Source organism: Dendronephthya gigantea, unplaced genomic scaffold, assembly GCF_004324835.1.
Source record: "Dendronephthya gigantea isolate DGI-Jeju-01 unplaced genomic scaffold, DenGig_1.0 000343F, whole genome shotgun sequence".
NCBI classification, from domain to species: domain Eukaryota; kingdom Metazoa; phylum Cnidaria; class Anthozoa; order Malacalcyonacea; family Nephtheidae; genus Dendronephthya; species Dendronephthya gigantea.
The window spans coordinates 85,373-106,514 of NW_021163353.1; the positions used below are offsets into that span (position 1 = coordinate 85,373).

At 36.4% G+C, this 21,142-nt stretch overlaps 2 protein-coding genes across 7 annotated transcripts; one reads left to right on the forward strand and one right to left on the reverse strand.

The window, feature by feature from the left end:
• Nucleotides 1–836: 836 nt before the first annotated feature.
• On the forward strand, nt 837–7,595 carry LOC114542251 (coiled-coil domain-containing protein 57-like). Of its 5 annotated transcripts, none has more exons than XM_028561928.1 (8): nt 837–1,168; nt 1,474–1,653; nt 2,302–3,514; nt 3,755–3,953; nt 4,868–4,961; nt 5,376–5,528; nt 6,191–6,732; nt 7,283–7,595. In XM_028561928.1, the coding sequence occupies exons 4-8, from the start codon at nt 3,828–3,830 to the stop codon at nt 7,313–7,315; spliced, it is 948 nt and encodes a 315-aa protein (XP_028417729.1). In that variant the 5' UTR covers nt 837–1,168; nt 1,474–1,653; nt 2,302–3,514; nt 3,755–3,827; the 3' UTR covers nt 7,316–7,595. The 5 variants fall into 5 exon arrangements, with proteins under 5 accessions (XP_028417729.1, XP_028417730.1, XP_028417733.1 ...); XM_028561929.1 differs by having other exon boundaries at nt 3,255–3,514; XM_028561932.1 differs by lacking the exon at nt 2,302–3,514 and having other exon boundaries at nt 1,474–2,250; nt 3,795–3,953.
• Nucleotides 7,596–7,955: 360 nt separating this feature from the next.
• Nucleotides 7,956–18,101, reverse strand: LOC114542249. Of its 2 annotated transcripts, XM_028561927.1 has the most exons (8): nt 18,048–18,101; nt 17,923–17,967; nt 17,020–17,069; nt 10,053–10,081; nt 9,915–9,962; nt 9,785–9,844; nt 9,421–9,480; nt 7,956–9,188 (listed from the first exon to the last, which is right to left on the reverse strand). In XM_028561927.1, the coding sequence occupies exons 4-8, from the start codon at nt 10,072–10,074 to the stop codon at nt 8,137–8,139; spliced, it is 1,242 nt and encodes a 413-aa protein (XP_028417728.1). In that variant the 5' UTR covers nt 10,075–10,081; nt 17,020–17,069; nt 17,923–17,967; nt 18,048–18,101; the 3' UTR covers nt 7,956–8,136. The 2 variants fall into 2 exon arrangements, with proteins under 2 accessions (XP_028417728.1, XP_028417727.1); XM_028561926.1 differs by lacking the exons at nt 17,020–17,069; nt 17,923–17,967; nt 18,048–18,101 and having other exon boundaries at nt 10,053–10,216.
• Between the last annotated feature and the right edge of the window lie 3,041 nt (nt 18,102–21,142).

Below are 21,142 nucleotides of genomic sequence, written 5' to 3' on the forward strand. Positions count from 1 at the left end.
AACAGTGAACTCTAAAAAGACTGGAACGATAACTTGGCCGCCATCTTTGAAGCCAGCACTGATGGCCGCCATGAAGGCCAAGAGTTGAAATTACACCACCAAAACAACGCCGGTTTTTATACACAAATCCTTCTCATCTGATCATGAATAAAAGCTTAAAACAAGCATTGACACTTAGATTTTACTAAAAAACAAGTTTTAAGAACGTGAAAAGGTGCAAACCTATTTTTTTTGCGAGTTGAAGGCGAAGTTTTTCTCGGCCCGTTCAAATTCTTTAAATATTTCAAGTACAAAGCTGGTACCTCGCCGGTTTTTACAGTAAGATGATGCGGATTACTTAGGTCTATCCAAAAAGGGTAAATTCGTTGTTTAAAGTTGAAGTGGTCAAATAAAAATTGCACTTTTCTCGCAATTTTTTGCCAAAAAATACGATTTTTACGGAATTTTCACTCTCCCCAGTTCTTTTGAAGGCTTGATTTGCTCGCTCGGCTGCCGCCTTAATCAGCAAATTATATTCAAATCGGCTTCATCCAATGACTAGTCTTTATTGTTGAGTTATCGTTCCAGTCTTATTAGAGTTCACTGGGCCATAATGCACGCTTCTGGCTTTTGAAGTTTTTGTTGCTAAGCAACATCTTAATAACATGTAAGAAGAATTTCATTATTGATCAAATAAATAAATTTTGTTGTTGCCCTATAATTTCTTCTTATATTATAAAAGAATTAAAAAAGCTTGTCGCGTGCCTTTATGGTGTAATAATGCACTCGGGGAAATGTTGGAAGAATACTCGAGAAGCTTGTAAAACACTCGGCTACGCCTCGTGTTTTACAAGCTTCTCTCGTATTCTCCCAACATTCCCCCATCGTGCATTATTACACCATAAAGGCACGCGACTCGTTTTTTAATTCTTAAACATCGATACCTCTCCCATTGCTTCGCAAGATTTTATCATTTCTCTAGATTTTATCAGTCATGCATGTTTCACCAGTCGAAGATGTTGGCACACCAGCAGCGAATATGAATAATAAAGAACTTCCAGTTCAGAACGAAAATTTGCGTCTGTTATTCATCAAATGAGAGAGGACATGGAGGATTTGACGAAACAGTTGACGCAACGTACCACTGGATCGATTACTAATGCAAGAGATGGCGTACCCATTACGGAAGGTAATTAAATGATAATAAAGCGGGAAAATATTTCATAACAAAACAATTTCGAAAATATAAAGCCAGATTGTTTTCTATGCATGGATGAATTTAATTTTTTCTTAAAACCTTATGTTTAATATAGCTACTCTACTGTAGCCTGGGTTTGACCCCCCGGGGCTTATTAGGCAATCCCCGTTCTACTGTACATATATAGCTTCTGTATTTTGAAAGACATATTTTTAGAATGACTAATCGTTATAGTGATCGTAACAAAGATCAGTGTGAATGGAATTAATCTGGTATTTCTTTACTAAACATTTCAGAATATGTGACAAGTCTGAAAAAAGAAATTTGAGAAGTGAAGGCGAGAAACCGCGAACTGACCCAATCCATGGCTAATACAAATGCTAAAACTGAAAATACTGAGCCAACTTACGTTTTAGATTGAAGTAAGGATAATGTTCATGTAAGAGGTCTGGTGGCACAGCTGAACAGCACAATCGGTAAGTGGTAGATAACAAAGTTCAACCATACAACAGCAGTTCAAGAAGTTACAAAGCTTAAACATAGCATCATTAAATTGAAACATTACCTCATCCCCCGCATACCCAGCAGTTTTCATTGTGTTATCTGAATAGTTATAGTTGAACGTTGAATTAGTTTTCTGTGTCTAATGTCAAATTTTAACCTACAATGTCCTGAATAATTTCTGCGGATTTTCGCTCCGCACGCGGGTAGTATAAAAAACAACCCCTACATACATTGCCTCGATATGCTGATTTATTACACCGAGTTACATAACTGTTCACTATCTTTACTGCAAATATTTCCGTTAAGTCAAATATTTGACTTTCAAGTTACGTAATTTTGTGGGTCATTAAAAAAACACTATAGCATGTTGATTAGCCCTGAGAATTTACCCGAGTGAAAATTTGAAAAAAATGCCTGTATTTTTTTGCAAGACACAACTGGAGTATCAAGGATTAAGATTTTTGTAAGAGCTGATATTCCAATCGCATTGTACTATTGACCATGGTAACTTAAATTGTGGGAATCGCACGAAAGGCATTCTGTATTAACCGACTAGAATTTCAGATAAGGTATATAATATAATTGCCTATTTCACAATATATATTCTTGCACGTCTTTAGGTAGTTTACGCCAGGGCGTCTATAAGATAGGGCGGCGAAACGCACGGATGGCGTGTTGAAACATGTGTGATGCGATTTTAGGACTGGGACGGGGCGGTCGGCGAAAAATTCTCGAGCGAAACAATATTTACTTGGTTTTTAACAAGCTCGATTAAAACCACTCAATCTCTGAAGCTATTAACGCGACATCTAAAATAAGATTTCTCCTGTGTAATTTATAACTCTTTCTATTAATATTGTGTCTTAAAATTGTTTCTTCAAAAGTTAACTGACCGAATTTGTCAAATTAAAACTACGGACACGCACGGCTACTTGGTCTGTTTTTAGATGTATCATACATATTTTGATTTTTCTCAGTGAGGAAAATCCCCAAAAGCATTATACTTCAAGATTTGGTGTCCAGAATATTGACGAACATTTGTAGCAAATTTCACTACACAACGTTTTGAACCTTTTTTGCAATCCCGTTAAATTATATTATATACTTAGATAACGTTCCGAATTGAAAATATGATATGTTTTTCTTTCGTCATGGCAATGTCGACCTAGCCAAGCTAAAAACAAAACAAGAAAATGCTAACTTACTTGCAGGAGCATTTGACCGCGTCACAACAACGTTTTCGAATTTTCAAAATACAAAATTTCCATTAAAAAATTGAAAACCTTGCCATAGCTCCTAAAGCTGGGAAATTTAGAAAATAACTCTCTTGTTCATTAACATCGATTCCACGTGCAAATAGTCGCATAATGTTTTGAACCTTTTTCACAATTTTCTCTGGAAAACGACAACCATAAAACGGAACCATGTTTACAAACTTGTCTTGGTAACCAGCGGACTTGGACGAGTATAAAAAACACGAAGAAACCCTTTCAAGAACAGCAATTATCTTATTTACATTGAAATTAACAGTATTTCCAACTGGAAATGACGAATTTGTGTCATCTGTTTCCAGATCAGTGTCATCCAAACTAATAATCATCTCAAGTTCTTCGTCTTCTAAGTAACCCGCCGCCATTTTGAAAACAGTTTTTCGAATCTTTATGGGGGGTCCGCACATCACACATGTTTCAACACGCCATCCGTGCGTTTCGCCGCCCTATCTTATAGGCGCCCTGTTTACGCCGAGAGAAATTAGAACTTACATCTCAATTGGGAAAATGTAAAGCAATTATCGTTCATCTTCAATGTTTACTTCATCATTCTTCAGAAGAGGTGAGTCTTCTTCTCTAAATGGCTATAGACTTCTGTTTTAATGCACTTGTATTTTTATCCGTCATCGCTGAGAATGTTTGTGATGTATGTTCTCGCATTTTTATTGTGTGTATTTATTAACATATGTCGTGCCGATAAATTTAGTCTATAGTGTAAATGGGGCTGGTTTTCGAGTGCTACATTCCTGGATTTTAGAAACCTGTATCGAGCATTGATGATCAACGCACTTTCTTTTTTCAGGTTCGTCAGAAGCAACTAAACATATCAACTTCACTATCAGTTGACAACAGGGAATCGTCAGGCCAACGAAGAAATGAATGCTTTGAAGCAGCAGAACTCTGGTCTCAAGCTGCAGGTAACCCAAAAAAGACGCCAGGCTGACGAATTTTACAAAACGGGTTTGGAGAGAAATATTGATGCTGTATCATTAGGAAACCAGGTTAGTTCAATGATATTGTTAAATAACTAGATCGCAGATGCAAAATGGATATAATAAAGACATTCTTTAGGTATATAACATTAAAACAAATTAAACGTGTAAATGTATCACAGTCTGAAGCTTAACGGTGAACCCACTTTCAATTGTACATTACCGTGTTGTTGGTTAATGCAAGATCGAACGAAATTTATATGTGCTTTTAAAACCGCAAGCAGTTAAGAGAGGATTTGATTAGTTATCAGCCGGAGGGCAGGAATGTCAGTAACATCCTGGGTGATTCACTGAGCAACAAAGCGAGCAGCTATAATGCTGAACCTAAGATATCACTTGTGACAGCCATATGCTGGACCGGAAACTATCGAAATAATAAAAGTTAATCAGTGTATAATAAACATAATATGACACCAACTCCGGTTAACTCGAACCCCGGTAACTCGAACAATTTTCCTTTTCCTTAGGGAGTTCGAGTTAGCGAGGAACTATTGTATTTTAAACGCGCACTCGAACTTGTTGAATGGGAGTCATAACATTTCCATGGCGGTATTTCCACTCGAATAAGAGCTTAATTTTCAGTGTTTTTCGTTACATCTTTGTATCGATTAAGAAATAACTTTCTCTGTGATCGTTGATGACAAAATTTGTATGTCACACTCAATGAGTGTGAGTGTAACACAGCCTACAGGCGATAGTGTGGATACGGAAGAATTACTGATAATCGTTTGATATTTATCTGTTTTGAGAGCGTAATGTCCGAAATTTTTGTATTCGGTGTTTATAGAAAGAAATTTGAGTTTCTGCAGAGATCGTTTATGAAAGTATGGGTTAATGTTTGTCGCAGATAAACTACCCGAGGTAGAAATATTAGCAACATCTAGTCAAGAATTGTGTGACAGGCAGGAGATGATTTTCTGCAGTTGTCAGCATTAAAATTGGATCTTGCCAGTCACGGAAAACCTTTGAATACGTACAATCCAGAAAGTCAGTTTATACAAGACCTTCGAGAGAAAGGTGAGTGTACTGTCTGACGCTTTTGAAATACTATCTTTATTTGTGTTTAGAATCTTAAAAATCACGACTGCCGTAGAACATTCTAAATCTACTGAATTAATTCAAACGTATAGATTGTGATGTAACCCAACCACTGTCAGTTGTTAGACCATATATAGAATGCATATCCCTTGTTGTTCTGATCCACTTAAAATAGCGTGATATAGCTATGACGCCTGTCTATGGAGTTATATTTCATTCAAACCCGTTCACAATTTGTAAGTTACGACCTTTTCCAAAACAGTAAATTGATTGCGGCTGGAAAACCTCTCATCAACATTTCTCATCAACACATAACAAACCCTAAATTCACTTCATAAAATTCTGAATGATTTAGTCAGGATTTGAATTTTAAACGTTTTCCTTTTTTTTCAGAAGTCCCTGGTATGAAGGGAGTAGTATCGTCATCTAAAGGATTACACACCAAACTACGTCAAGCTGCTCAAAGGAAAAATGGAGTAACAAAAGAACGCGAACAGTTGATTAAAATGGGAAATAAGCTGAGAGCTGAATTGTTGAAATATAAAGGTATTTGAAGGGATATTTTGGAATATCTATTAAGATGGCATTATATATACGTTAGTCGAAATAAATTACTGTAAGAATGAATTGAATACATTTTTCCTATAATCATGATGCGTAGCTTCTGTTGTTCGCAAAAGACTAACTGCATGTGCAAAGAAATCCCGCGATGATTACGTCACTACCGCATGTAGGGTAGTGACACGTGACCGGGCTCCAGAACACCGCGGAATAACGTCTGGGCAAACGCCGGTCGGTTATAAGCATATGGCGAAAAACTTCAATTGGAACTTTTGAAAGAAAACATGCAAGTTATATTAATTGATAAGATATAAGTTAAACTTGTACTTGAAAATGTACCGAAAACGGGTGGACTAAACATTCGTTTAATTCGTCCTTGCATTGAAATATGAAATAAAATTGTTTTGCAGAGCGTCTTTAAACCATTTTTGATAAATTGTTAAGAACAAAAGTTTAAACCTATATAATAGAAGTTGAGAAAAACTACAATTATTGAGAACACGAAAATTTCTTGTTTCTCTGCAGCGTGGCGGCTTTGGTATAATGAGAGATGCTGAAATAAGTAATCTCGTGGTAAAATCGATTATATTTAGTGTACCGCTGCCACCGTTTTGATTTTAGAATGTTATTCTATCGTTATATATTAGGAGGGAAAAAATCGCCTTCAATTGAGGCACGTCAATCGTCCAAAGATCCGCAGAATGTGGCGCAAACATCCCGATCCCAACTACGGGGTTTGGAACAGTTGCAATATGAACTAACAAGCAAAGAACTGCAGTATGCACAGAGAAAACTAGCGAGGAATAATGATCAGCATTCGCTATCTCCTCGGAAAAAGAATTCCGCGTCGGCCCAAAAACTTCAAAAACACTCTTCAAACACGGAACTCGCAGAAAAAGCAGGCCTACCGGAATCGTCTACTGTTCGTGACGAAATCGTCTCGCCATGGCAACCTTCGTTCTCATCAGACGACCGCGCGTCGTTACAAGATGTCTGGAAACTACTAGGCGAGGACAGTCCTGGATTAACCCATCGCGGGGACGAAGTCAGCAAGTCTCAGCTTCGGGAAAGTTCCTCAACTACGGAGAGTTTCACAGTCAAAGGTCAGCCTAGTCACGTGCATCTCAAGCCAGAGTGTTCCAAGGCTGCGCTGTCTGTCAAGGCAGCTGGGAAATGGACACTCTCCCAGGTAAAAGCGAAGATAAGAAATTATAATATATAAGACGAAGATGTTCGCGAGGGATTGTAGATATTTTTATTTACCTATAATATTTGTTTTTAGCAAGACCGATCATTCATGGCAGTAGGAGGCTGTGTTGGGAATGCCTTTAGAGGCTATGTTTAACCCTCACTTCCAATCTGTCCTTAATTATTCAATTTTCTTACTTACTATTGATTCCCATGCAGTATTAATTTATACCCATGACGTTTGCATGCATTATAATAATCATTCTATTTCCGCATGATTTCCAACACCCCCCCCCTATTATAATATAAAAAGTATTAGAATAAAAAAGTTGTGCCTCGTTCAGTGTTCACCGTCCCAATAAATGTTAACTTGATTGAATTCTAATTTTAATGCAACTGTTCGAAATATATGTTAAAATCTAAAGCACTAAGTTCTATACTGTCTTTCGTGTGCGACCAGATCTAATGATCTTGATCTAATGACCTGTATCTTCAATTGGCTACTGGAACTTAGCTAGACTCCTTAATTGGTGCGGTCACGTTCTCTGTAGGCTTTTCTCCCACGCCGTCCATCTAGCTTCTAACTCACGAAGCAGTTTGGCATCCCAGGGGACCTTGGCGTCACAATACTCGCGGTAGAGGAACTTTCCTTGCAGAATAATGGGCGAAATCAACCCGAGAGGATCATAAACTTTCGCGATCCTTCCGAGGACTCCTCGCTTCGTCGGACTTGCTGGGTCAGCAGGAAACTAGATTTTGTATGGCTTGAGCATGTATGGCTTAGGCGGCCAAAGGAGTGGAAATTCTGTCCCAAACAGCTTGGACCTCACACTATTTTAGGAAGACTAGGCGTAAATTATAAGACTAGGTTACCCAAAGGGTAGTAATGCTGCCTTCAATGGCAAAACACAGTTGTCACAGAAATAAGACAAAAAATTGTACTTATCATTATGTTAAGCAGATTTATATAGACGCCAAAGACGTATCCTTGCATGGAGATAGAACGTCATTTTTAAGTTGACATTTGACGACCGTAAGGTCTGTCTAAATCTGCCTAATACCAAACTAAGGGGTAAAGGTACGTTTACAGTTTGCCGCATAATCTTGAAAAACAACAATACAGTTATATTTAGTGTTTCTGCGTAAAATATATTATATAAATGGTTAAATAGTAAGACATTGGAGAAACATTCTATTCATAGAAAAAATATTTACACTAAAGAGCGTTTCTGTGGAATTTTAAAATGTCAGAACGAAGATAACAGAACAAAGATAACAGAACAGTACATGCAAAACTTCTACAAAGTGGTAAGAATGGCTGAAGTGTTTTCGGCTACAAAGTCATGCACAATCTAATGTTGACCGTCAAAGAGCATAGTTTATATAAGCATGCTGTATATATGTTCTAAGTAGAAAGCTTCTCTATGGAGACAACATTTCTTTTGTTGTTAAAAAGTACTTTCGCCTCAACAGTTAACAGAATTTCCATGAGGAAATCGTCGTCAATTCCCTCAAACTCGGAATCGCAAGTGTTTTGTTCTTTGTATATGTTGAATAGTTGCTGTAGCTTGTCGTCAAACAGCAACAGGGTGGTCGTGGATGTGCCATCCTGAAATAGCACATTCGCGAGGAATCTTTCCTTGCATTTCTTCTTTAATTGTGTTAAACCGCATTCGCTGCATTTAATAATTGGTTTATTCGCTAACGCAGCAACCTTCACGTGGCATTTTTTGCAGGACAAAAACCTCTTGAGGGATACAACACCTTCCGCCGGACATTCAACCGACTTTAAGGATCTGTGCCCAGTGACGTCGTCTTGTCTTTCAATTTTTGCGACTGTGCTCTCGATTTTGGATTTCTTGTTCAGAGTTAAATACTTTTCATTTTCATACTCCCTAACGACAGTGTTCGAGAGTTTGTAAAAAGAACCAGACTCAACTTTATTAATATCTTGCTCCCACAAGACGAGTCTAATTGACGCAGTATTATCGGTAAAAACCGCTTCTTGCTTCCGCAGGGTCTTTCCGTTCTTGAGAATGGTTTCTTCAAAACCCTGAAAAGTTACTCTACCAGTGAGAGTAACTAACGTGAGGTTGGTGGTGGCTTGGACGTCTTTAACATTCACAGCAGCAAGACCAGTTGCACTTTCACTCGATTTCGACGGAAACTGTATGTCGAAGTTAATTTCATCTTCACGTGGTTCATCCAACTTTGTTCTTTTATTAATGAATATTTCGTCTTCATTCGTGAAAGTGTTTCTTTTCACTTGATATTTTGATAACTTTAGTGGCGAAGACGACTCGGACTTTGATTTGCATTTTGAGTGCTTCTCAGGCGAGAAACATACTGTTCGGTAAGATCCTTGGCTTGTTTGTAGCGTTAAATCAAAGTATAAATTATTACGCTGACTGCTTTTTAACGGGCTTAAGTTGTGTATATAAGCCAAAATTGGAGTATCTGAAATGAAAACACAAGTAACGTTTAGCACTAAATAATACAATGCGAGTGACAGTGAAAATTTTTGTTTTGAGCAAACCACGGTTGCAGTGCATATCGCAATTTTGGTCATTGAATTCAAATTGTGAGGTTGTTGTGAAAATTCATTAGTCTTTCACATATTTCTTATAGCTTTTATAGGTAGCGTAACAATTATCTTAACTTATTTCTGTTACAAGAATGCACTTAGTACCTCCATCAAGGTGAACAACTGGCTTCTGGTTGGATTTGTTGGATTCGTTTTTTGTTTTATCTAAAAACGATGAAGATTCGCATGAATTTTTACAGTTTAATACATATTAACGGTATCTAGATTTACTTGAGTACATAAATGAATATTAAATACATGGTGTACGCACAAACTTAACTAATTCAATTTGAACAGCATGCATGTAAAGCTTTGCCGCTATCCAAAAAGAGTAATGATACACTGAAACTCAAGAAACGCTCAGATTAAACTGAACTCCAGTCAATAAGTATAAGTGAACTCAGTTTAGAATACGGGCTTTAAGCCTTTTAACGGTGCTACAAATGTTGCGCGAAAATATTGGTCATACCTTGATTTTCGGCCAAAGATATGACATCCTTCATTTCTTTATCAGTTTCAAGAAGGTATTCTAAAGAGGTTTACAAGTACTTAAGAAAATGTCATTATGCTTAAAGTGATATGCAAAATGTTGATCTTACTTTCGTCCAAGTTAAAATCGTTCATAAGATTGTCACCCTCATGATCCCCTGAAAAATATGCAGAATATAGTAACCTTTCACTGAACAATTACACTGTAGCTTATTGAGTATTCTAGTAAACATCATGTATATGCTTACCTTTATTTTGAGAGCATTCCATAATTTGGCTAAATAGAATATAACGTGTACACGTTAGGTTGATCATAAAACAGAGAGAAAAAAGCAGGCATCACTGAAAGCAAGACTTGAAGATGTGACAAATTAGTTAATAACTATGATAGTTTGTGAACTTCAAAACCCATTGTCACAATCCAATTTAAAAACTGGAACGTTATGGCCCTATTCACGCCATAAAGAAGACAATTATAATCTTATTTTATCACACATGCGCACTTATCGTTTTCTTAGCAATTTCATTCAGGCGCTTTTCTTCCATTACCCTAAATTTTAGTGTTTGTGAATCCTTAATAGCACTAAGTCTTTTAAAGCTGGTAGGTTCAATAACTAATGAGGATATATTACGAACCCTACTTATAGCTACATACGAAATTCCAAGTGCAGACTCTTTCGGACCAATATCAACCCAAGCTTTTTTTAACGTCATCCCCTGACTTTTGTGTATAGTAAGAGCCCATGCAAGAGTTAAAGGTATTTGCTGTCTTTCGTTGATTCCACTACTGCTGTTATAACTTGCCGTAACGGGGACGATAGGAACACATGATTCCATGTTTCCAAAGGACGGTCCAATGTAATTATCAAAGCGAACGATTACAGCAACGGGCAAGTCAGGTGGTAGTTGATTATCAGCGTAAATTATGTCTACAACTGTACCGGTTGACCCATTACATAGGCCGACGGAGGACCACAAATTCATTGTCAACATTACCTTAGCACCTTTTGAAATATAAAGACATGGTTGCAAGCCGAAAAGTTGTTGTGGACTTATATGTTTGGCCTCAGTGTGAGTTCGGCATTTTTCTCCGCTTCATTTGCTTAAGTTTATTATAATTATATTCGGCAACTTGTTTATTACAATAATATAACCTGATGGCATCTTCGAATTCGTCAATGTTTAGAACAGAACTAGGTTGTCTATCAAGTAACTGTTTCCAATCTGAAATATTTGACTCACCAATCCGTAACCTGCCTAAAAGTTCACGAAATGATGTTTGTTCTGAATCTTCCCCTCTCACTCTTTGATTTACTTTCAAAGCAATTACATTCGTAAATAAAAGATAGGCAAGATAACCCTGTTTTCCTATGTCAGATGACGGTTTAGAGTGATACAATGGTTTGTCACCTACTGGTGGCAACTGGGTCACCTAAAAAATTATTGACATCCACCAAAGATTTCTTTTTGTACCTGTTATTTGTCGACACCTTCTGTCAATCCAACCCATGGTGATCTGACCTAGCATGGGTATTCGTCAATATATATACTGAATGTTCGCTAAATTATTTTGCAAGTGAAGAAGGCATTGGCCAGACAATCCTTTTGACTGCTTTGTTGCAATAGGGAGTCTTAAAAGCGAGTGAATTGTTATACCATTTATAGCATAAGACGCTTTTCCGGTAGTTGCCGTCACAGAACATTTTCTCTAAGGTAGTTTCGTAAAGCATTTATAAGGTAACTTTTACCAGTTCTGCAACTCCAGTGACAATCAAAAGAAGTGGTTCTTTTGATTTGGAAGCTGAATGATTAACAACTATATTGTATGCAAGGCTTCTGTTCCTGACTAAATGAAGTTGTGTCATTGGTACATGAGGTGAATGGATAGAATTTTCTTTCTTTTCTGTATCAATTTTTGGCATTTGAGCTATTTGTTGTTCAGTATATCTAGCCCTATCTAAACACCAATTGTATTGATAAGATGAACAATTTTGCATTGCTAGGCGTACTATCATTGTGAGACGAGATATCATCATCCAGTCTTCTTCATCATGGCGTTCATTAGCAATTATTTCAGCAGAAATTTTAACAGCAGATTCTATGCCATTTTCTAGCTTTTCTGCCAGTTTAGGAACATGTTTTTTTGCAAAAGATTATTTAAAAACTCATGCCAAGCAGAAATGTATATATTTTCAGAAGGGTCTTCACTACCCCATGCATCATTAAATGAGTTCTTCCAGGGCTTGTATTTTAACAACTGATACCTGCAATGCAGACTGTAATTCTTACCCTTAGGATTAGCAGAATAAATGGGGAAAAATCGCGGAACAATGTTAGGTACTTGATTCTGAAGCTTTTTGTTAACAACTTTGTATTGTCGTACAAAGTCAAAAAAATTGATACTAAGTATGTTCGGATGGTCATTTTGATAGACACCCCGCTTTGCATACACATCCAAAAGGGAGTCCTTTGTACAATACTGAGAATCTTGTAATTTTGTATTTACTTTTCTTGATGGATTTAAATTGACAGGTATAACATTAAAACTTGAAGTATGTAGTTTTAATGATAAAAGTAAATGCATTGTTTCTTGGGCCCCTATATCTCGTTCTCCAAGAGTCTTAATCATGATCTTTTTCACAGCTTTAGCTGAATCAATATCAGGATTTACACTATTAATAACTTTGTTGAAAGCATCATCAACTGACGATGATCTGGATTCGCCTTTGGCTGCATATTTAGAAAGATACTCAATGCATGCATGGTGATCAAGTATGACTTGTATGTCACAATTTGCTCTCCAGCCCTGCAATTGAATTTGTTGATGGTTATTTAGCCTTTCGTCATTTCGTTTTGTTATAAGCTTTGCTTTAAAATCAACATTATTGTCTTTGGTATGTATTTGTTCAAATATTAGATCTGTTTTATCAGAGCAGTCAATGGGATAGTTAAAACGACATTTGAGTTCCTTTGAATTCTTTGTATGTCGAAGGCAATACTTTGTGCTACAATGTGTATGTCGTTGGACGGTATTTAGAAGGTCAATATAGTCATTATTCATCTCATTATCGCTAATGTTATTGTACGGTTTACTGCATGGATGAATTGAGGGTTTTTGCCAATTTCCTTCATTAGGTAAATTTGGATTCCAAGTAGAAACTAAATCATCAACATAGTCACACACAATTCTTGATGCTTTTTCGCCCTCTTGCATATCTAAAACGCTTGCACTGTTTAAACTATCCCCACATCGCTGAGCACGAAACCCTTTTAAGGCTATCTCAGTGAGCTTGCAGAGGCCTGGGTCAGTTTTTAATTTAGCCATTCCATGACAATGTATACTACCCCTAGCTTGAAACTCATAACGATACCAATGCCACTCTGCGCCAAGTGTGTCATATAACCAATATTTGATAAAAGTTTCTAATCTTTTTGTAAAATACCAGTCAACAATATGGGGATTGTCAATTACATTTTTTCTTTTCTGCTGTGAAGACAGGGTGTTAGGGTTTGAACTAAAAAGTGAATGAAGTTCAGGCCAGTGCATATCAGCAGCTGAAAATGTGAAAAATATAGTTGGAGGTCCCTTTTCGGAAAGAATTGCTTTTAAATCCTCTCGAATTTTGAACCAATACGAAGGGCTACCAGTTATGTTACTGACATATCTCGACAACTTTGACATAAAAGTCTTTGACTCAACTGAAAATGCCATGTCACGCAATTGATCAATGGTTAAATGAACTTCAATAGGATTTTGTTTAAGAAAAATTGATGATTGCTGTAATGTTCTTTTTCTTTGAATAATATTAAGTGCCCAATAAGAAAACCTTGGATGTGAGGCAAATCTATATACCCATTCTTGATCATTTTTTTCTGCAAATTTAATAAGATGTTGCACCTTCCTTAAGAAGGTGATATCATGCAGTAATCCTGGATTTGTTGGATCACCTTTGCTATCAGGAAACAATGTTGGAAATGCCATAGTGGCAAGAAATGGTGTTGTATACTCATTCAATGGTTGATTTCCTACTGATGGCCAGTCAATTTTATGTGTCTTTAAACAGTCTATAATTGCATCATGTTCTAATTTTCCATTTTCACTAACAGGAAGAAAACTACTGCTTGGTGTTTCATGGTTATACACTCTCTCTACATTAAATTCGTCAAAATTATTATGCACTTGTTCATTTCTGGAATCAGGTTTTTCATCCACTGTCTGTATTTGTTTAATGTCATGTGGAATGCCATTACATGGTAATACATTAAGTACTTCCTTGTCTATTGTAACATGATGATACAAAGGGTTGTTTTTAATCAACCAATGCAATGCCTTTTCAACTTTTTGTCTTCGAACATGTACATCCTTAAAAGTATTATTATTATTAGACTTCATTGTAATAACTATTAAAGGAATATCTCTTGGACACCTTGGAAGAGATTGAACAATTTCAGAAACATTTTGTGGCAAGTTGATACAATGGCCACTGTAGCCCCTCTGACCCCCTCCGTTGACAAAAACTTTCATGACTGGTAATGCACGAGCAATAAGCATTTCCTCAATTTGGGTCAAATTTTGCAATTCTACAGGTACACTTGAAGGTATCATGAAATTTCTTTCAGAAAACTTTTTTTCTGTTGTTTTATCCTTTGAGCAACGAGAACAAATATAGGTGGATGGCGATTTTATTTTTGTTTTTAGTGGCCAAGCCTCCAGGCATATTTTGCACTGATAAATCACATAATTGATTGATTTATGAAACAAAGCATTATTTTTCTTGCCATTCTGATTGAAGTTGAAACCTGTTTTACAGGAGTCTAAATTTATGCTACAACTCTCATCAATAAGAACACTACTAGCAGCTTGTAAATTATCCTCCAAGTCATACCCACAATGTTTGCCTTCAGAAATTTCTAGATTTCTATTTCTCTCTAATGGAATATCTTTGCTTTTGTCTTTCTCTTTTTTGAAAATGTGGTTATCATTTTTAAAAAGGTCTGGGTTTTGTATATTTGATTCAGCTAAGTCACTATAATTTTGATTACTGGTGTCATGTACTACATTTTCTGGTGACGGAAAAAGCATGTTCTTTTGTAAATTTGATTCACCTAAGTCACTATAATTTTGATTACTGGTGTCATGTACTACATTTTCTGGTGACTGAAAAAGTATGTTCTCTGGTAATTGACCATGGCCATTCCTACAGACATCAAGCACAACATCATAATGCACACCTTTAGTATGTTGCAAATAAATTGCACAAGTATTTCTAGGTTTAGAACCACTCAGCATGGATTCAGAAAATTTCTGCCATTTAAAAATTTTTCCTACTTTAGTATAAACATAAATATCTGTACTCAGTAGTGATCAGGCAGTAAAAATTTCAACATCAGTACCCCATGTGCCTGTATTTGCCATTCCACTTGAATCTAAGTATAATCTCAATGGCATATTCATATGTGGTAACAGCAATGCTTCAATATTTTTCATATGGTCAAGCACTTGTTGTCTTAGTGAACTGTGATGGCGTTGCCAACCAGTTATTGCATAGGACAAAGCACGAAAAAAACAATTTCCATCTCCTAATATTCTTTGAATTTTTGTTGGTCTACTGAGAAATACCTCTTTCTCACAGAAAGAATAAGATCTTTTACGTATCAAAGGCAAGTTTACTAAAGAGCATAAGAATGTTTGAGCTGAATCATTAATTGGTTGAAAAGTAAAACCAACTTTATTATTTTGAACCAACCCACAATCAATATCATAATTATTTTCAATCTTTTTTTCTTCAGCAACCTTTTGTTTTTTGCTTACACCTTGATGCAAAGGCACTGAAAAATATTTCCTTTTCTTACCAACAGCAAAAGAGACATCTTTAAAAGGTTTTTTTGGCATGTCTTCACAAACATCAAGCACAACATCATAATGCACACCTTTGGTATGTTGCAAATAAATTGCACAAGTATTTCTAGGTTTAAAACCACTCAACATAGATTCAGAAAATTTCTGCCATTTAAAAATTTCTCCTACTTTAGTATAAACATAAATATCTGTACTAAGTAGTGATGAGGCGGTAAAAATTTCAACATCAGTACCCCATGTGCCTGTATTTGCCATTCCACTTGAATCTAAGTATAATCTCAATGGCATATTCATATGTGGTAACAGCAATGCTTCAATATTTTTCATATGGTCAAGCACTTTTTGTCTTAGTGAACTGTGATGGCCTTGCCGACCAGTTATCGCATAGGACAAAGCACGAAAAAGACAATTTCCATCTCCTAATATTCTTTGTATTTTTATTGGTGTTCCTAGATTTTTAGTCGAATAAGGTTTATGCTCATGTATTAGAGGCAAACTTAAAGTCTCACACAAGTTTTGTTGAAAACATATAGTTGGTGGAATAAATATTAACTTGTGTCCACCACTAATTTCGTTTTTCATTTTTCTTTAAAAACTTTATCACTTATCACAAATTCACACAATTATTTCATTTCATCACATGTATATCAGTTTGTAATCGAGGCTACTTAATAGCCGAAAATATTTGGTTTAAACGAGGCTACAGCAGTGTAACCGCATAAAACGTGGCGCAGATGCACCAAACTACTTTATTATTTAAACTACAAATCTGAAATGATGTAACTCAAGTATAAATGTGAACTTTTCAAAGTATCATTGTCACACAGTTACTTTTAAAATAGTTTACAGACAAATGAAATAATTTCTATTCAAAACAAGACGCCCTGTAGGCGTTAACTCAGGCTATAAAATGTGAATACACTTAAAATACACTGTAAATATGCGACTGTCCGCGCTGAAGACTAAGCCTGCGACCCCCTCAAAAAATAATTAACGCAAAACCTAGACTCGACTACCACAGTGGCCTGGATAACAAGAGTTACAAGACAATGGATATATAATTTAAATTAAGAAATTGCACGCCTTAATAAACCTGAAAATCTCTCAAACTGGTTAACTAGTATTATAACAAGAACGAAAAAAGCAATCCTTAAAAAGTTAATGTTAGATGAAACTAAAACAATTCAATACCAGATAATGGATGTATAACCATAAAAAAAAGAAAGTGCGAGCACCTGGCTCTACATCTGCTGTCAAAACCGATTTAAACAAAGCGCGTTTATAAAGCGTGCTTATGCAGCGCTAAAAGTTTAAATAACTTGACCTGCACGAGAACAAAGGGTTAAAAAACTCACCTTTTTATGTAGTATGTTCTCGTTGAGACGTTCTGCCAGTATATTAAAACCTAAAACGGTGAATAACTTACGATTAAACTGTGTCAAAAATAACTTTTTGAAGTCTTTATAAAAGATCCTGTCGGCAAAGTAGAATACAAATGGCGGAAATTGAAAGCTTCTGTGTAGACGGCAGCAATGTCACAAACAACAACACGAGGTCGAATTTCTTCACAAGTCTATAAAGCGCGCATTATACAGCGCGCTTATACACGCCCATGACTAACAAAATAGTTTTGAGTAAAAAATATAACTAAGATAAAGGCTTTATAAAAAGATAATCCTGAATGGGCAATGCAGAATGAAAACGTGAAATTAAAAACTTTCGTGCATGCATACGCGGCAGCAAGGCCACACAAACAACTACACGACTAACACGAGGTCGAATTTCTTGATGTCTGTAAAGCGCGCAATATACAGATACACAAAGTAAAATACGAACGACTATAAAATAAAATATTTTTGTGTTTAAAGTATAAGTAGAGCCGTAGTAGAACAAAACCCTCTCTACGGTATATAGTAAACTTCCAACTCGTGAAATATGGAAATGTGACGCCAACGCAAAACGTTCAGACTGTATAATAAAATAAAACCTAAAACGATCAATTACTTATATTTAACTCGTAGACATAGAAGTACATCGAAAATAGGCTTTAGATAAAAAATCCTGATAGCATCGCAAAATGCAAATAGTGCCGGACAGCAACAGCGGCAGCAACACCACACAAACAACTACACGAGGTCGATTTTTTTAATATGCCTGAGCGCGTGTGAATTTATGTTACAGCGCGGTTATACACAGTAAATCCAAAGTATATTAAAATAACTTATAAGTTGATCAGTAATAGAACCTAAAAAACTCACCTAAAGTTAAACTCCAGAGTCCAGACGACGCCAGTGTATTACGATCTAAAAGAATACGACTGCATGTTTACCACACGAGTATAATTGTGTAAATGTTTGACAAGGGAGATGATAAATAGGCTTACCTTGGTCTTTGAAACGTAGACGTAAAAGAGCAAACAATTGCGACCACGAAGGTTTTATTCAAAAAACCGAAATGCATTATGGTTGAAAAAAGAACTGCGAAAAGTGTGACCACAATGCATCGCTCTTGGCAAAAATCAAGATTTCGCACGCTATTTCAAATTTAGGACTGCTGCCTTGCTCGGTCGCTCAGGCGACCTCGCTGCGGCAGCAATTATATCAGAAACAGGTCGAGAGTTCATGGTCCATCACGACAATCTAAAACCTTACTTTATGCCTACTGAGCAGGGAAAGCTTGCTTGCCCTGGTTTGTTTGTCCTGGTCAGGAATCGGGAGATTTTGATCGTAGTTTCTGTATCAACTTTTAACGTTTTCGGGACCAAAACTAATGTGAGAAGAAAGTGTGGCGCGCGATCAAAATGATTGCGTAAATAATGCATATCGCAATACATAATCTTGTAACTACAATTTGCTAGAGGAATATGATGATTAAGCGATTGTGATACGTAATTGACGGGATGTAATATAAGAAAGAAATTGATATAAATAAATCAGACTGGGGATGGTAGCCGTGCTGTGGCCGACAGTGACTGTGTCTTATAGGATCTTAGGTGTACGCTGCATGGAAACGAAGATGTTGTGACGAGCGGATGGTACCGTGTAAACGCAGCTTAAGAGAAGTAGGGTTATTTAATATCTGTTGCGTTATAATGGAGATTTGGAGTACAATTTCAGCTATGAAATAAGTGGAAAATGTTGAAACATTCTAATGAATCTGAATTACCATTTTCCTCAAATTTTAATTTGTGACCTGTGAAATCAGACTTGACTTCATTAAAAATACAAAACAATCGCACCGTAACCATTTGCTTCACCTGGGCCGCATATAACTAGCTGATGGTGAAATAACGCCGCATCTTTTCTCAATGGTCTCCATACCTGTGATATTATGCCGGGTGTCCCAAAAAAAGTACCTGTTTTTAATTCAACATAACTTGTAAGGAAACTGAAGAATTGCAATCAAACAATCCATATTAAGTGGAGTAATGTCTAAGTTTGATATATTACATATGAAATTTGAACGAGTAGTGTCTGAGATATTTGCGTTTAAAGTCGTAGCAACGTTTTGAAACTTGTGAAAAATCAGGAAAAAATGGCCTATTAAACTTGTTTCAACAATACGGGTTCGTAACATGGTATCTTGTAACTTATTTTTTAGTTGTTTTTTTAAAAATCGTTTTTTACTTGCTCTAATTCATCTGCAAATTCATGTCCACCAGCAGCAACGCACTTTCTTGCCCGTTTCAGCATGCTATCAAAAGACCTTTCAATCATGTGGGCGTCCAAATAGCGACATAACCTAACAATCGCCTCGCGAAGATCTCCCAAGTTTTGAGGTTGTTGGTCATGAGGAACTTCCCAAATCTGCTGTTTAAATAGCCCCAGAGGAAGAAATCACACACGGTCAGGACAGGGGAGTGTGGAGGCCATGGCCAATCGCCGCGTTTACTCATGAGTCGACCAGGAAATTGCCCCGGTAGATATCGGATTGTTGCAATTAACAAGCCATTATTTGCTGATTTTTGACACATTTCAAAACGTTACTGTGTCTTTAAACGCGAATATCTCAGAAACTATTTGCTCAAACTTCATATGAAATATATCAAACCTTAAGTTAGACATTACTCAACTACACATGGATTATTTTATTGTAATTCTTTAGTTCGTTTTTAAGTTATGTTGAATTAAAAATAGGTACTTTTTTTGGGACACCCGGTAGCGTCAGCACAAATGAATCAATTAGGTTAAAGCTACGAATAAGATTCACGTTTGTGCGTTTTAGACAAAATAGAAATCATCATCATCAAAGCAAACGTATTTAAACTTACGTAAAATCCTTCGAAAAAAGGTTGTGTAAAATAAAAAAATAGGTAAAAATAAAACAGTGTAGTGACACTCCTGAAGTTCTGCTGGTCTAGTGGTGAACGCAATGTTCTCCCATTTTTAAAACTTGGGATTCGAGTCCAGGAACGTCCGAATCTGGTTCGAATCTTACCATATCCGTTTTTTCATTATGAACTTCGTGAAAAAGATAAAGAAAATGAAATAATCCTAGCCGTTCAGCACATGATCTCGTAGTCTAGTGGTGAAGGCAGTGGTCTTCCAAATGGTAAATCGATGATTCGAATCTTACCATAACCGTTTTTTCATTATGAACAACGTGAAAAAGATAAAGCAAATTAAATAATCATAGCCCTTCAGCAAATGATCTTGTAGCCTAGTGATGAGGACAATGGTCTCCCAAGTGGTAAGTCCATGGTTCGAATCTTACCATAACCGTTTTTTCATTATGAACTTTGTGAAAAAGATAAAGTAAATTAAATAATCATAGCCCTTCAGCAAATGATCTTGTAGTCTAGTGGTGAAGGCAATTGTCTCCCAAGTGGTAAGTCGATGGTTCGAATCTTACCATAACCCTTTTTCATTATGTCCTTTGTCAAAAACGTTAAAGTAAATCAAATATTCATAGCCACTCAGCACATGATGTCATAGTCTAGTGGTGAAGACAATGGTCTCCCAAGTGGTAAATTGATGGTTCGAATCTTAACATGACCGTTTTATCATCATGAACTTCGTGAAAAGGTTAAAGTAAATCAAATATTAAATAGCTGTTCAGCACATGTTCTCGTAGTCTAGTGGTGAAGACAATGGTCTCCCAATGGTAAATCGATGGTTCGAATCTTACCATACCCGTTTTTTCATTATGAACTTCGTGAAAAAGATAAAGTAAATTAAATAATCATAGCCCTTCAGCACATGATCTTGAAGTCTGGTGGTGAAGGCAATGGTCTCCCAAATGGTAAGTCGATGGTTCGAATCTTACCATAACCCTTTTTCATTATGTCCTTTGTCAAAAGCGTTAAAGTAAATCAAATATTCATAGCCGCTCAGCACATGATCTCATAGTCTTGTGGTGAATACAATGGTCTCCCAAGTGGTAAATCGATGGTTCGAATCTTACCATACCCGTTTTTTCATTATGAACTTCGTGAAAAAGATAAAGTAAATTAAATAACATAGCCCTGCAGCACTTGTA

Coding starts and splice junctions, on each gene's coding strand:
- LOC114542251 (XM_028561932.1), top strand. CDS start 3,828: ATGAATGCTTTGAAGCAGCAGAACTCTGGTCTCAAGCTGCAGGTAACC. Junction 3,954..4,867: donor CTGTATCATTAGGAAACCAG/GTTAGTTCAATG, acceptor GATTTTCTGCAG/TTGTCAGCATTAAAATTGGA. Junction 4,962..5,375: donor ACAAGACCTTCGAGAGAAAG/GTGAGTGTACTG, acceptor CTTTTTTTTCAG/AAGTCCCTGGTATGAAGGGA.
- LOC114542249 (XM_028561926.1), bottom strand. CDS start 10,119: ATGATCAACCTAACGTGTACACGTTATATTCTATTTAGCCAAATTATG. Junction 9,481..9,784: donor ATCTTTGGCCGAAAATCAAG/GTATGACCAATA, acceptor CATCGTTTTTAG/ATAAAACAAAAAACGAATCC. Junction 9,189..9,420: donor AGTTGTTCACCTTGATGGAG/GTACTAAGTGCA, acceptor TTTTCATTTCAG/ATACTCCAATTTTGGCTTAT.